At 44.7% G+C, this 13,298-nt stretch overlaps 2 protein-coding genes across 4 annotated transcripts in view; one reads left to right on the forward strand and one right to left on the reverse strand.

Moving 5' to 3' along the window:
- LOC119661170 overlaps positions 1–13,298 on the forward strand; it is a 283,268-nt gene that overhangs the window by 241,645 nt on the left and 28,325 nt on the right. For both annotated transcript variants that reach the window (XM_038070385.1, XM_038070386.1), the window contains exon 7: positions 2,630–2,751. In XM_038070385.1, coding sequence (XP_037926313.1) covers positions 2,630–2,751 — 122 coding nt within the window. The remainder of the gene's footprint in view (positions 1–2,629; positions 2,752–13,298) is intronic.
- On the reverse strand, positions 8,749–10,196 carry LOC119661171 (alcohol dehydrogenase 2-like). Of its 2 annotated transcripts, XM_038070388.1 has the most exons (5): positions 10,105–10,196; positions 9,914–10,049; positions 9,600–9,827; positions 9,359–9,535; positions 8,749–9,184 (listed from the first exon to the last, which is right to left on the reverse strand). In XM_038070388.1, the coding sequence occupies exons 2-5, from the start codon at positions 10,004–10,006 to the stop codon at positions 8,912–8,914; spliced, it is 771 nt and encodes a 256-aa protein (XP_037926316.1). In that variant the 5' UTR covers positions 10,007–10,049; positions 10,105–10,196; the 3' UTR covers positions 8,749–8,911. The 2 variants fall into 2 exon arrangements, with proteins under 2 accessions (XP_037926316.1, XP_037926315.1); XM_038070387.1 differs by having other exon boundaries at positions 9,914–10,176.

Below are 13,298 nucleotides of genomic sequence, written 5' to 3' on the forward strand. Positions count from 1 at the left end.
AAATTGTTCACTCATCTCCACGCTGCTCTTGCCCAAGGAACGTCAATTCAATTCTGGTTTCAAGATTCAATCATTGATGGTTGATTTATTTCTTCTTGGAGATATAAATCAATTAAAGTGACTTCAAGTTTGCCAGCTCATAAACGCCTTCCGATTTATATTAAACCCCTTCAGAAAAATGCAAGTGGATGACTGGTTTTCAGTGAAACTTGCACACAAAAACACTAAACCAAACCCGAAGGCTCCTGTAGTGTTTATCGTGGTCTTATAATTACCAACGTCCTGTGCAAAAACGAGTAACAAGGCCTATGATAAATACACCTGCTACATTCGCTAAACTTCTTCCATTATATAAACACTCGGCTACTGATTTTCTGTCAAGCAACTTTTAAACCGCCATAAATTTTAAAAACTCCACATTATTCTCCTGAGAAGTCGCAATATCTTATCCAGCCAAATGACACGATGAATGACAAATTGAAATGTTCAGATAAATCCTTGGTAGCAAAAAAGGAGACAGACGAACCAAACATCGCGGTATATACTCGTATGTGGTAATAAAACGGCCAAGAGTCCACCGAATATATACATGTGCATTAACGAGTTATTTTCTCCTAAATAGGGGTAATAAAAATAACGAATAAACATTCAAAATAAATTATGTATGCCGTTTTCATGCAACGAAAATATAAAATGAATGAAAACTAAAAGCCCAAACGTAAAAACTAAATCGATATTTTATGAATACTCACGTTCCTGGGCTGCAATCAGCAGCAGCAGCAGCAGCAGGAGGACTGCACCAGGCTGTTTGTTAGACGTTGTGCAGTTTAGCACATTTGGACACATCCGAGGAAAATACGCGAAATATATGTACAACGCGCCCAATAAGAGTAAAAGACATGGACAACGTTATGAAGTGAAGCTCAACTGTGCCGCAAAAAAGGGGAAAAAATTAATAAAATATTTGAGGAGGCAGCAGCCTAACCGGGCAACCACCAGCAACCTCCAGCAACCACCAGCAACCAACATCAAGCAGTGAAATCATTAAGAAGTCTAGACACTCGCCTCAAATAACGACCATACATGCGTGCGTCCTATATGCGCATACTTGGCTCCTATCTGGAAAAAATACTTTTCAAAAGCAATTTTATATTTGTCAAATTTTTTCCATAATGACAACAACGTCGCGTCTTCTTGTCATGGTCTTCCCAAATCTTGAACTTCCTCTCGCTTTCGGGCCGTCTTGCCAATCATGTCAGACAGATGTGCCGTCGCGGTTCCAATCCAGTTTTCCTCAATGCAACTTTCTTGCTTTTGGGAAGTCTGCAGATAGTCGCGCATGGTGGGCATACCTACTTGCAAGTTCTATGAATACGAGGCACTATATAGTCCATAGAGGAAGCAGTTGATAGTTATGGCATCGATTCAGGGAGAGGTGGCTCGAGACTACTAGGAGTTCTGTATTCGGATGTAGGAAGATCTTGAAGCATAATGAAGATCTGCTTGTCACCTGCTTCAAATCGGGTCCTAAACTTCGGAGTGCACCCTACTCTCAGACGAACTAACAGTGCTGGTCCAATAAACGGCTGACCTAAACCCCTAAGTTGCAGCTCATCCCGATCCTCCCGTATCACAACATCCGCAATACTTGTATCTTTTGCTACTGTTGCAAACTTGTGACATATTCGTAACATGTCCTGTGTGCTCCCAGCATTATCATGATCACGTTAGAGATGATCTTCATTTCCGATCGTTTATCTTCGATCCTTTTTTACAGTTTTTGCTGTGCAACAAGGCTGCAACCTATCTTTCCAGTTGAAGTGAAAAACACTCCAAGATAATTCAGAGACGATGATGAAGATCAATCCCCGGACCGGTGTTGAATGTAAGACCTCGGAGCCAACCATTTAGCCACTTAGCCATTGAGCTGAAGTTGTGCCAGAAGACAAACGATGGTCACGATCACCGCCATGTGGATCGCCGATTCCTATCCGATTCCGCTACTAAAATGCATCTCGAGTAAAAATAAAAGGGAACTGAATCATCTTTGGAATGCCAAGACCTAGACATTCTGTAGTCAATTCGTGAGTAAGATGATCGCATCTGAGAATTACGACCACGTATAGATATAGCAGCGATTTATATGATGTGCACGGACCAAGATGCAGGATGAATGGCTATCGTATCTCGTACGGGTGTTGGTCCATTGGCGTGATCTGAGGATGGTCAGGTGTTCCAACTTCCACTCTCGGACGCCAGACTAATCGATGACTAGTTCTGTTGTTGGCAAATTAACTGCGAATTTCGACAGTGTCGCGTTAAGTAGCTGCAGTCTAGACGATATTCGTCGAATGCATTTTTTCTTGTCGGAAAGGAAATTGAATCTTAATGCATGTCATATTTTTTCGGACTAAATTTGGAAGCAGGAATTGTAGGCGCTCAGAACTTCTGAATCATATGATGGGAATGCAAAGCAATGGAGCAATGCATACCTACCCATAAATATGAACATTTCCTATACGAGGAAGTAATTATTTTAAATTGTTCTCTAGCCTGGAAATCTTTCAATCTATTTATACTCCAATTCAGCAGTTTTAAAGATATGCGTTATTTTCATTTCGATTTCCAGATGAAGCCAACTGCAACACAATACAATGCCGCGATAAGGAAATATGCCTCAACGATCTGCAGACGAATAAACCACGTTGTATCTCATGCAGCTTTAAATGTCCCCGGAAACGACGACCGCAGGTGAGTTATGTTTATTAGATCTTGTAATATTTCTAAATTCGAAATTATATTATGCTCTAAGATGCCTGCAGGTTCTTTTGAAACCCTTATTTAGCTTATACTCCTCAAAGCGGAAACTACCAATAAGGGCCACAATGTCACGGTTTAAGCTAAGCCACGCCAAGGCTACAGGATATATAATGTTCAAAGAGAGTTGTATATTATTTATCTAATTTGCAAAAGTGGCCACAGCCGAGCTTCAGTAGGATTTTTTCAACCCTCTTATGACCCCCTAGTCATAGAAATATCGAACCCTCTTCCCAGTCATAGAAATATTGAAGGGAATAAACAGGCTAATGGACTGGCGAGGGCGGGCTCTGTTCTTGCCAGTCACCTAATGGATGCAGCCGACGTCCCGCTGGTGAATGTTAAGGATGGGATCCTTTCGCACTACTTAACAACTGCTGATTTCAGATGGCCAAAGCTTGCCACCTGCGCTATATCCAGGAGGATCATCTGGACTTCCTATAAGAAGACCCGGTTACGATGGTTCCGCGGGGGACTGTTCCATAGGGGACAATAATTAGATTTCAGGTATAACTACCCACTCGCCAACTAACAATTAAACTATTATGTGCGCCTGCAATGCCATTCCATCTTATGGAATTGAAAGCGTTTCTGACGTCAAGCGTTACGAGGAGCACCGCCCGTCGAATTCGGCGGCTAGGTTCCTCCGCTCGTCGAACGGCATCCATGACTTGCATGACAGCAAACTGTAGATCTCCCTGCTGATCAAGGCATGCATCTTCCAACAAGAAGGAAAAATGCCCTCTTTCAGGTAAGTGTTGACTGCGCTGAGAAGTAGGTCTGGTCGATGTTGGAGTACCAGTTTGTATAGCTCTGCTGGGAGACAATCGGGTCCTGGCGTCTTCTTGCTTTTCATTGAGAGGACTGCCCTTTTCCAACTTTTTTATATAGAAAGTGGACAGTGCTCGCCCACAAATGAACAGGATTTCCGCAAAGCCTGGATTTTTCGGGTAACCAGTTTGTAACCAACTCCCTACGGTTCCCCCATTCACCTCGTCCACCAGATCCTGCCAGCACCTCCTGTTTGTTACGCTGCGGAGTCTCCTTTTGATTAATCTGTACCCTCGCTTAGACGTTGTGTTAAACGGCGGAGCCTGTGACACTACTTCCGGGGCTCTGCGATTTCCACTGTCCATCAATACATAGAAGGTTTGCCACGTCTCAATACCCTCCTGGCCATGGAGGCTCCGCAGGCTGTCGTTATCGTTTCATAGCTGAATTTACGACAGTGTCGGCTGCAGCGCCAACCTGCTCTGAAGGCTGGAAAGCGCTCAGACCCCGTAATGTGCGTAACGTTCTCATCAGACGCACCAATTCATGAAAATTAATTACATTTAAAAGTAACAGTCGAACTAACGAAGCAACATTTAGGGTCTGCCGCCTGTTATTTTGGGAAGCTTGTTCCCAGTTTTTGAAGACAGTGTAAGCCAATGCTACTGGTACTCCAATTGCTGGTTCCAGTCCCGGCATGTGGGAGGTTGACCCCACTTTTGCAAAATTATCCGAGATTTCATTTTCCTCTACGCCCAGTGACCAGCTACCCACAATAGAGTTCAAACGGTTTCTGTATTCCTGGACGATTTTCGAGGTGATCAACGGACTACTCAACGCCCTCAATGTAGCTTGAGTGCAGTGATACTCAAGCGATGCGCCTGCCCTTCAACCGCTCGCCAATCACCCAGTTTGTTGCCCTTAGGATCGCATAAACATTGGCTTGCAAAACCGTTGCATATTGTCCCAAAGGAGAAGCCCACTTCTCATTTTTATTCGAGAAATAGATTCCGGCTCCAGAACCCTCTTCTGTTTTTGTGCCATCGGTGTAAAAGACTTCCGTATATCCCGCCACCTCCTCTGGGACTTCCCAGTTCTTTCCACGTTTCAGGATAACTTCATATCTTCTACCAGAAAGATGTATGGGGATACGATAATCGAAAGGCATTGTAAGAACTGGATTCAGTACTCCCAGTAATTCTCCCAATGCTCTGGGGTCTCCGCGTCCATTGTTTCCCCATAGATCTAATCCATTGCAGTGCTTTGAATAAAGAAATCCGAGGGCTGCAAATTGAGCATTACATTCAGAGCTGCGCTGGATGTCACGCTCATGGCACCGGTGATACCCAGACGGTGATACTCAGTTCTTTGCAGTGTGGCTAGTTTACAACGAAAATTATTTTTTTTCATCTTAACTCACCACACTATGGGTGCATAAGCGAACATCGGCCTAATGATAGCAACATATATCCACATTATTACCTGAGGTCTAACTCCCCATGTCGAGACAAAAGTCCGGCTGCATAGCCCATAAGCTGTGAAAGCTCATTTCCTCTTTGCCTCTACATGTTTGTTCCAAAGAATCTTCTTGTCTAGAATAATCTTTATGTTTTTCGACGTAAACTTAGTGTAATGTGTAACGGAAAACAGTTAGAAGTGTATCCCGCGGTCTGAGAAAAGCCGCACTTGGAGGTACAGCAGTTCCCATGTCCTCATCCCTGAAAAATCTCATCTCATCCCGCAGAGCATTCGTCTGTTTGCCAACTAGCACCTTCACTGATTTGCGGTGTCCTGTTTCCGAACTGGCATCAAGTCAGTTCCGTTCACGTCTCTGGCTTCCCTTTTTTCCGCCTGTTCCTTGAAATGTGTAGGAGACGTTACTAGCAGGTAGGATTCACTCTGTAGTCCCTTCACCAGTGCGAATCCCCATAAGGGGTTTCATGCCCTATCCTCCGCGAGCGTATTAACCAAAAATGCTATAATTTGCTCTATATTATGTGAGTCAAAGACTATCACTATTCTTCGCTCTCAAAATGGAGATGATGCTCTACAGTTTCCTGATATGATTGAATTTTAATTTATCTAGGAAAAAGTAGAACACACACATTCAGACTCTTTTGATCCAACTCGAATACCAAGTTGAAACCCTCCACGTTTGTAGATTTGTCCTTCCTGGTATTTATGAGCTTTACCCTCCAGTGTCCAAAGTTCATGCCAAGGTGCCTTCCTTCGAGGACCCGGGAACGAACTTCCGACATGTTCTGTGCTGCGCAGCTCAGTGTTCAGAATAGTGAATTTGGGCCGACCGCCAGAACTCAAAGCCTGGACGGCCTGCTGGAGCCACTTTAAGGCAGCCTCGTCAGTGCGCTCCAAATTGAGAAGCCCATCGCGAAAACCTTGATTGTTAAATCGTGGCTTCGTTCCAGGCTCCAGCATTTTTTTCCTCAGCTATTCCCGGAGGATGATAAATTGTCCCTCTAACATTTTGCCTTCTTCGGAGGAAACTCCCACGGCGGTAGTCAAAACTGAGGCTTCAGCTTGCGCATACGTCCTCTGCCTTCCCGCCTCGTGTCCGTATTCCTATGGTAGGGGTCAGCTTCACTAAGATCTCTCTCGCAGATTTGATTACCTCCCGGCACACCGGTCCTAATCCCCGCGGGACGCGTAGAGAGCACAATGAAGCGTTGTCCATAACAGATGTGTTTTTCTTATACTTCTTGCGCGCATTACCGTTGGCAGAAGAATCTGGTGCGTCCAGTGTGGATCTCACTGGGGTTACCAGTTTATCCCCACCTTCCGCCGAATATTCCTTTCCTTTCCTTTCGTCCGATTTCTCTGGACGTTACCGCACCTAGTGGTATAGCCACGTCCATGTCCCCATTACCAAGGTGCTTCATCTTCCTCTGCAGTGGCCTCTTCTGCCGTCAGTTTGGGGCCCTTCCAGGTTCACGGTGTCCGGGTCGCTTGGATTCATTTTCACATACCGGCGTTAAACCAGTAGCGACCACGTCACCAGCTTCCCTTTCCTCCGCTCTTCCCGGTAAGGGTGAAGGAGAAGGTTCTGACAGGCAAAATTTAGCCTGGTGTCCCCCCTCCTTAGTAGCCGAAGTTCCCTTCTGCCGAGCCTTCCTTTTCCGTTTGCGAGTGGATTTGGACTGTAGTACCGTGAACAGGCCGACCGTAGTCAGATTTCCAGTTTCTCTAAAGTTGAGACTTTTCGTACTTTTCTTTTCTGGGTTCTTCTGGCAAGCTTTCCACTGAGTCGGAAACATGCCTTCTACAGATTTATCTATAGGGGGCTATGAATATGGTGAGGCTGATGGTCGGGGTTAGATTCGAAGTGTGGGACTTCTTACCAGAGAGTTTAAATCCTTTGCTTCCATATTCATCTTTTGGATACCCTTAGTGTAGTAGAAGACTACCTCACCACGATAAAGTGGTGTCCGAGGGGAGTGCAAATAGCGAATCTGCCATCAGAATGAACCTTGTCAACGTAGAGTGAACTTTGACGACCTGATCGCATCCTCAATCTATATTTCTCCTCCCTCATATATATTTTGAGGTGCGGCACTTAAGGGCCCCGCCCTGCCTTGGCATTCTCAGAAATCTATCTTGAAGATTTTTTATTGAATCTTTCTACATAAAAATAATAAGTTTTCAAATTTTAGAGTTAAAATTCAGATGTATTCCTCGCTAATGCTATAGAATACATTATTCTCAAAGTAAGATTACAACGTTTTGTTAATTTTTATTTATATTCTAAAATGTTCATTTTTTTACAATCGATCAATCTGTTGTCCAAGGGGTTAGGATGGGAATCCAACTTTCCCTTGCATTTCTTTACCTGAAATGAGACCTCCTCTCTCACTGTTGCAATATGAAGGTCCATGCGGACGTTTTCGTTTTTCATATACGAAAATGCACTGACGATCATCCGTAGTATCCTGGACTGGGCTCTCTGTAGCAACTAGATGTTAGATGTGCACGCTGAACCCCACAGCGGAATCTATCTATATTGGCATTATGATGGCTTTGTAGAGCAGGCGTTTGTAGTCGAGCCTGAAGTTTCTAAATCCTTCCAGGCCTTGAGGGAATTGGCGCATATCTGGAAGTTTCTTCAGCATTTTTTCCGGGATTGGATCATATCCTGGAGCCTTCTTTGGGTCCACTTGTTGTAATCTGTAAGTGATCAATGCGAGAAACGTTGAGGTGTAGAAACTAACAAACGCTTCGGTGAAGGCCGATTTTCTAGGAAGATTCTCTAATCTTTTGACTATTTTGCAAATTCCTCCGTCAAGCTTTCTGGGCTCGTCTGGAGTCTTGAAGCACCCAAAGAAGGGGTTTAACTCTCTTAGAGAACGACACTGTCTCTAAATACAATCCAACACAACCCCAGTTTTTCCCAAAAGTCTGCAGATGGAAAATGGGCCAGTTAATTAGGATAATGTGTGCCAGCGAGTCTAAAAATTGGGAAGTTCGTGGACGAGCTGGTTATTCAGGTCGGAACAACAATTGATCCGTTGATGTAGGTGGTGCGTGTGAAACCGATCCTGTTCGGACAAAGTCACAAGTGGAGTAATGGGTAAAATAGCCCATTCTGTATTATTGCATGTTTACGGAAAGATTGAAGGGTAATAGGTATGGAAGCTGTGCGCCGAGCCGGCAAAAACATTGTCAGTTGTTTTCCGTGAAGATTATGGAGTGACCGCTAACTCTTGGAGCTTGACACCCAATGTAGTGTTGATATTGGAACCCGGGTGTAACCCCATATCGATCATGGATGTCCTCAGTTCGAGTGTGATCACACCGTGTGAATATGATCATAGGAACATTGCAGCTTCGCCTCGATTAACATGGGGCGTCGTTCATTGTCCTTGGTAGTCGACTAGCAGTTGGAACCGAGTTTGATAAATTGAATGCCACTTCGTTAGACCTCGGATTTAAGATCTTCGTTTATGGGTTAATCACAAAGAATAGCAGTTGTCATTAATCAGTCAGTAGTCATTCAAGCTGTGAAGCAACTTCCATGAAGTGGCGTGAACTTGCGTTGTTTGTGATCGACGCATCGACGAGCATCTCAACTCCATTGTTTCTGCCCCAAAAGGGGAAGGCGAAGTTTTGTTTATGCAAATTTTTCAAAAACCAATCCTTTCTAACAAAATACATATTTTATATAGATACGTCATAAATAACAGCAATCTGTATCGCTTACTATATTATAAAGAGAGGGTACTTGACAAACAAGGATGTAAACACTATTTACTAACTGCATTACGGTTAGATATTTTACCTCCATTAAACCACATTGGAAAATTCACTTCACTTATTGCGGTGGGGGCGGAAAGAAATACTTGATTGGTGCAACCTGAGTTAATTCGCTGTTATCAATTATCCAGATAGTTCCAGTGTCATTATCTTCAACTGCATCAACAACACGTTTGGCACAGTCTGCTACTGGTTGGAATCGATCGTCAGGAGATCCTACCGGCAAATAGGGAAATATGGCGTCCGGTGTACTGCGAGGCATTGATGGCTTTGTGAATCCTGGACATACCACGATTATTTTAACTCCAGTACGGTTGTAAAGATCCTCTGTCTGAAATTAAGGGGGCAAGGTTATATCTATATGAATCTATTCATTGAGAACATAGTCAAAACTATTTGATCCAGGCACAGACGAGAAAAAGATATTGTATCTTTTGCAAGGATTCTGAGCCGGTACAAATTCTCAATGGCTCAAATATTTAGATAATTTAGTATTTGAACATACTCCCAAGGATCGCAGAAATCCGATGATTCCATGTTTAGCAGCTGCATAGACTGGATATGATGAACAAGGCTCCAAGCCGAAGACTGATGATATGGTGAGTATAGCCCCACCTCGACCTTTCTCTTTCTCCTTGGTCATGCATTCGATTGCGGCTAAATTTACATTTATCGTCCCTAGCTAATTGTAAAGTCCATTAGTGGGTCAGGAGAGTCTATAATTAGCGCATGATTCACGTTCTCACCAAATTAACTCCAATCGCTTTTTCGGGGTCCAGTTCATCCACAACTCCAACGGAATGTACCACAAAATCGATAAATCCAAATTCCGATGCAGCTGATTCAAATGCGGTTTTGCATTCCAGCTTGTTTGTCACGTCGACCTTCCAAAATCTTATCTGAGCATTTCCGTCATCAGATTGAAGAGAGTTTAGTTTTTCATCGTTTTCAGTCAAGTCGAAGATACCTAAATTCTGATAGAAGTTTTTTTAGGAATCTTAGTATCATTGATTGGAAGAGTATCTAAAGGTGTGCCGAAATAATACTGAATGATATTTACACTGATTCCTCTGTTCAGCAATATTTTACACGTTTCCATCCCAATTCCGCCATAACCTCCAACTACTATTACTGACTTTTTGACGAACTGCATTGTATCTGTTGCACTTTCGGATGCGTCCTTTTTGTCGATTTCTCTGCAAGGTTGTTGGTGTTACTACGAAAATGGTTTGATATTCGCAATTTGTGTACGAGACTATTCACACTGAATGACTTCGAATCAAACAAAGTGCTTGGTGGCTCCCTACTGATATGAGAACGGGCTAAGTTTCCTGCGATAAAATATTGGCTTGAGTCAGTTTGCTCTCTTATCGGAAAACATAAAAAATTTATATTTGAAATCGCTAGACGAAGTGAAAAGCATGAAGAGAAAACGATATTGTATGCCATTATGTCATCGATAAGAATTGTGGCAAAAAATAATAAATTGTTTGTAGTGATTATGGTTAATCTGATTTACTGAGCTTTAGTTTGATCATGTCAATAGATGTAATATTGATCATGTTAGCTTTAGCAGATATGCCATCTCCGTCTCTCTCAACTTGTAATATACAAACGAAAGTGGGAGATAGAACGTCTATTCACTATCTACTCCAACTTACCTATATCTCCAATCCACATTGATTGGAGTCAACCACGGGAGCACACCTAATAAATGTCGGTCCACATTGGCTATGGTCAATCAGGCTACCTCAAATATCAAAAGAAAAGTTGCAAGCAGCAGCTGCTAGCCAGACTCGGAAATTTTTTTTCGTTTGGGAGTATGGTAGGTGGACTTCCGCAACAATACACTATCGGACTACCAACTAAACACCTCCCTGTCATCAGAAAACTAGCCTAGAACCGTTTGACACATTACTTTGGACTGGCCCTCTCGCTCTCCCGGCTTTGGGAACATTCAAGTCAGGGAATTCCTTTCACCAACGGAAGAGGAAGGGAGAAAGGGAGTTATTAGTTCAGGGAACCCCTTACCATTCGATCCCTCCCCCAGGCGAGTTCAGTCTGCTAGCGCTCTTCAGCATCTCTCTGACAATGTTGTCTGGAGAGAGCTCCCCTGTGTCTGCATAAAGTTGCTGACGAAAACCGTCCCACCTCGCGCATAAGAAGAAGGTGTGTTCAACGTCGTCCGCCACTCCATTGTAGAGCACACAATCAGGAGATTGCACCTTCCCAATCCTGTGCAGGAAAGACTGAAAACCTCTATGCCCGATTAGAAGTTGGGAAAAGAAGTAATTAATCTCATCGTGCATTCGGTTCAACCACGGGCTTAAACTGTCGATGAGCCGCGCAGTCCATCTGCCCCTTGGCTCATTTTGCCAAGAGAGTTGCCACTTGATAAGGGTGTGTTAACATACTCCACGGGCAACCACCTCTCTTACGTTATCGCCCTTACGGGGGTAGATAGTTTTACGCTCCTTGACAAGAAGGGCAACAGGGATCACCCCTGGCGGTTACCATCACGGCGAGTTCAGAGACGATGCGATGAGCAGACGCCACTCGCAAAGTTCCCCGCTTTTGCACTTGAGCAAGGCCGCCTACAATGCAAGGACATGAGTCCATACCTCCGCTTCATAGAGAAGAACCGACTGCGTTGCTTCCATAAGGAGATGTCTCCTAGTAGATATAGGGCCCCCGACATTCGCCATTAGGCGAGTCAAGGCCGCGACTCCGCTGCTGTTTTGATTTGCTCGAAGAAGCTCATCTTCATGGATGGATCCCTGTGCTACTGCCGACGTGATTTCCATCCTGCTCTGACCCTCTAGCGTCTCATAGAGCAGGGGGCGGTATTTCAGATAATCCATCAATATCCGCAAGAAATAGCTTGCACGTGGAATGAGTTTTCTAATGTGCCCAGCATATCTGTCCATCTTACGGAATTCAAGGCATTTATGAAATCAAGCATTATGAGGAGCACTGTCCGTCGAGATCAGCGGCTGTGTGCCTCGACTCGATGAACCTCATCTACGACCTCCACAATAGCATCCACTGTGGATCTCCCTGGTCTGAATCCAAATTGCCTTGGGGATAAGTCCGCGGCAGCGCGGATCGCTTCGGCGAGTCTACGCCTGATGAGCTTCTCGAGCACTTTCCCGGCTGTGTCAAGCATACATAGCGGTCGGTATGCAGACGGGAGCTCCGGGTCTCCTTTACCCTTGTTGGCCACTTTCAACCGACAAGGAAAAATCCCCTCCTTCAAGCAAGCGTTGAACATCTCAAGCAGCAATTCTGGACGTTGGCGAAACACCAGTTTGTAAACTTCCGCCATAATGCCATGTGGGCCTTGCGCCTTCTTTTTTCTCATAGTGAGAACCGCTACTTTGAGCTCCCTCATTGTGAAAAGGGGCAATCTTCGACGCTTTCCGCGCTATTGACATCAACAGGATGTCTGGGGAACAATGTCCGCACAATGCGGGGTCCATCTGGTCAGTACTTATTATGCAGGGCCTCCGCAGTGCCCCGATTTTCTGGGTGACAAGCTTATAGCCAAGTCCCCACGGGTCCTCATTCACCACGTTGACAAGGTTCTACCAGCCACGAGCTTTGCTTTTATTTTTAGCGCTGTGGAGTCTCTTTTTTGCTGATCTATACTGTGCCTTCACAAAGCTAAAAAACATTATCCTTAAACCCGTTCTCTCGGCCTTTGGTAAGAAGAACCCAGATGGCAGCGGTGCCCGATAAGTCGAGATGCCATGAAGCCGGGTCCTTGTTTCGGTATTGCTCGCTAATTTACATTAGATCAGCATTTACTTCCGCCACGAACTGTGCTAGCAACTGGTGAGCGGTTGTACTCCGGTGCATGTTATCTTTGTAAAATGCGGTTCATGTCATTCGCACACTAGCCCTTTCCAATTCCGCCCTAAGGATTGGACACCATCTCGAGCTCGCAGGGTGTGCGATACTCTCACCAGACGCGCCACAATCCCTGCAGAGAACACAACGCTCACTTTCATTGCAGGTCTTCACTTGATGACCTACTTGGCCGCATCTCCGGTATGCTGTCCTCCTGTCCGGTCCCTTGCAAGCTGCTGACGTGTGTCCATGTCCAGACACCTATAGCACTTGGTAGCGACTATCCGCATTCGTGCCCTACATACTACCCATCAAATTTTGATTCTCCCACTGCTAAGGACTTTCCCCGCATATTGCTCGGGGACTTCCACCACGGCGAGATTTTGTCCTCGAGCATTTACAGAGGTGATACCTATCCGGGCATTGGTGACTTCTGGACATTCACGCTTTATCGCCTTCTCAACTTCGACCTTTTCTGTGAGTCAAGATCAGTCAAGATCTCGGATTTCTAGAGAGCATATGGGCTCTGGGCTGGAAACAAGAGCCTTCTCCCCCAATAACCCCTTGATCGCTTCGCAGAACGTATTCTTGCCAAT

The sequence above is a fragment of the Hermetia illucens genome, chromosome 1 (assembly GCF_905115235.1).
Source record: "Hermetia illucens chromosome 1, iHerIll2.2.curated.20191125, whole genome shotgun sequence".
NCBI lineage: Eukaryota > Metazoa > Arthropoda > Insecta > Diptera > Stratiomyidae > Hermetia > Hermetia illucens.

Excerpts from the sequence above, each read along its gene's own strand:
- LOC119661171 (XM_038070388.1), bottom strand. The coding sequence starts at position 10,006 with ATGCAGTTCGTCAAAAAGTCAGTAATAGTAGTTGGAGGTTATGGCGGA. Across the intron at positions 9,828-9,913 it reads TGCTGAACAGAGGAATCAGT|AATTTAGGTATCTTCGACTT; the intron begins GTAAATATCATT and ends AACTTCTATCAG. Across the intron at positions 9,536-9,599 it reads AAGCGATTGGAGTTAATTTG|CTAGGGACGATAAATGTAAA; the intron begins GTGAGAACGTGA and ends CTTTACAATTAG.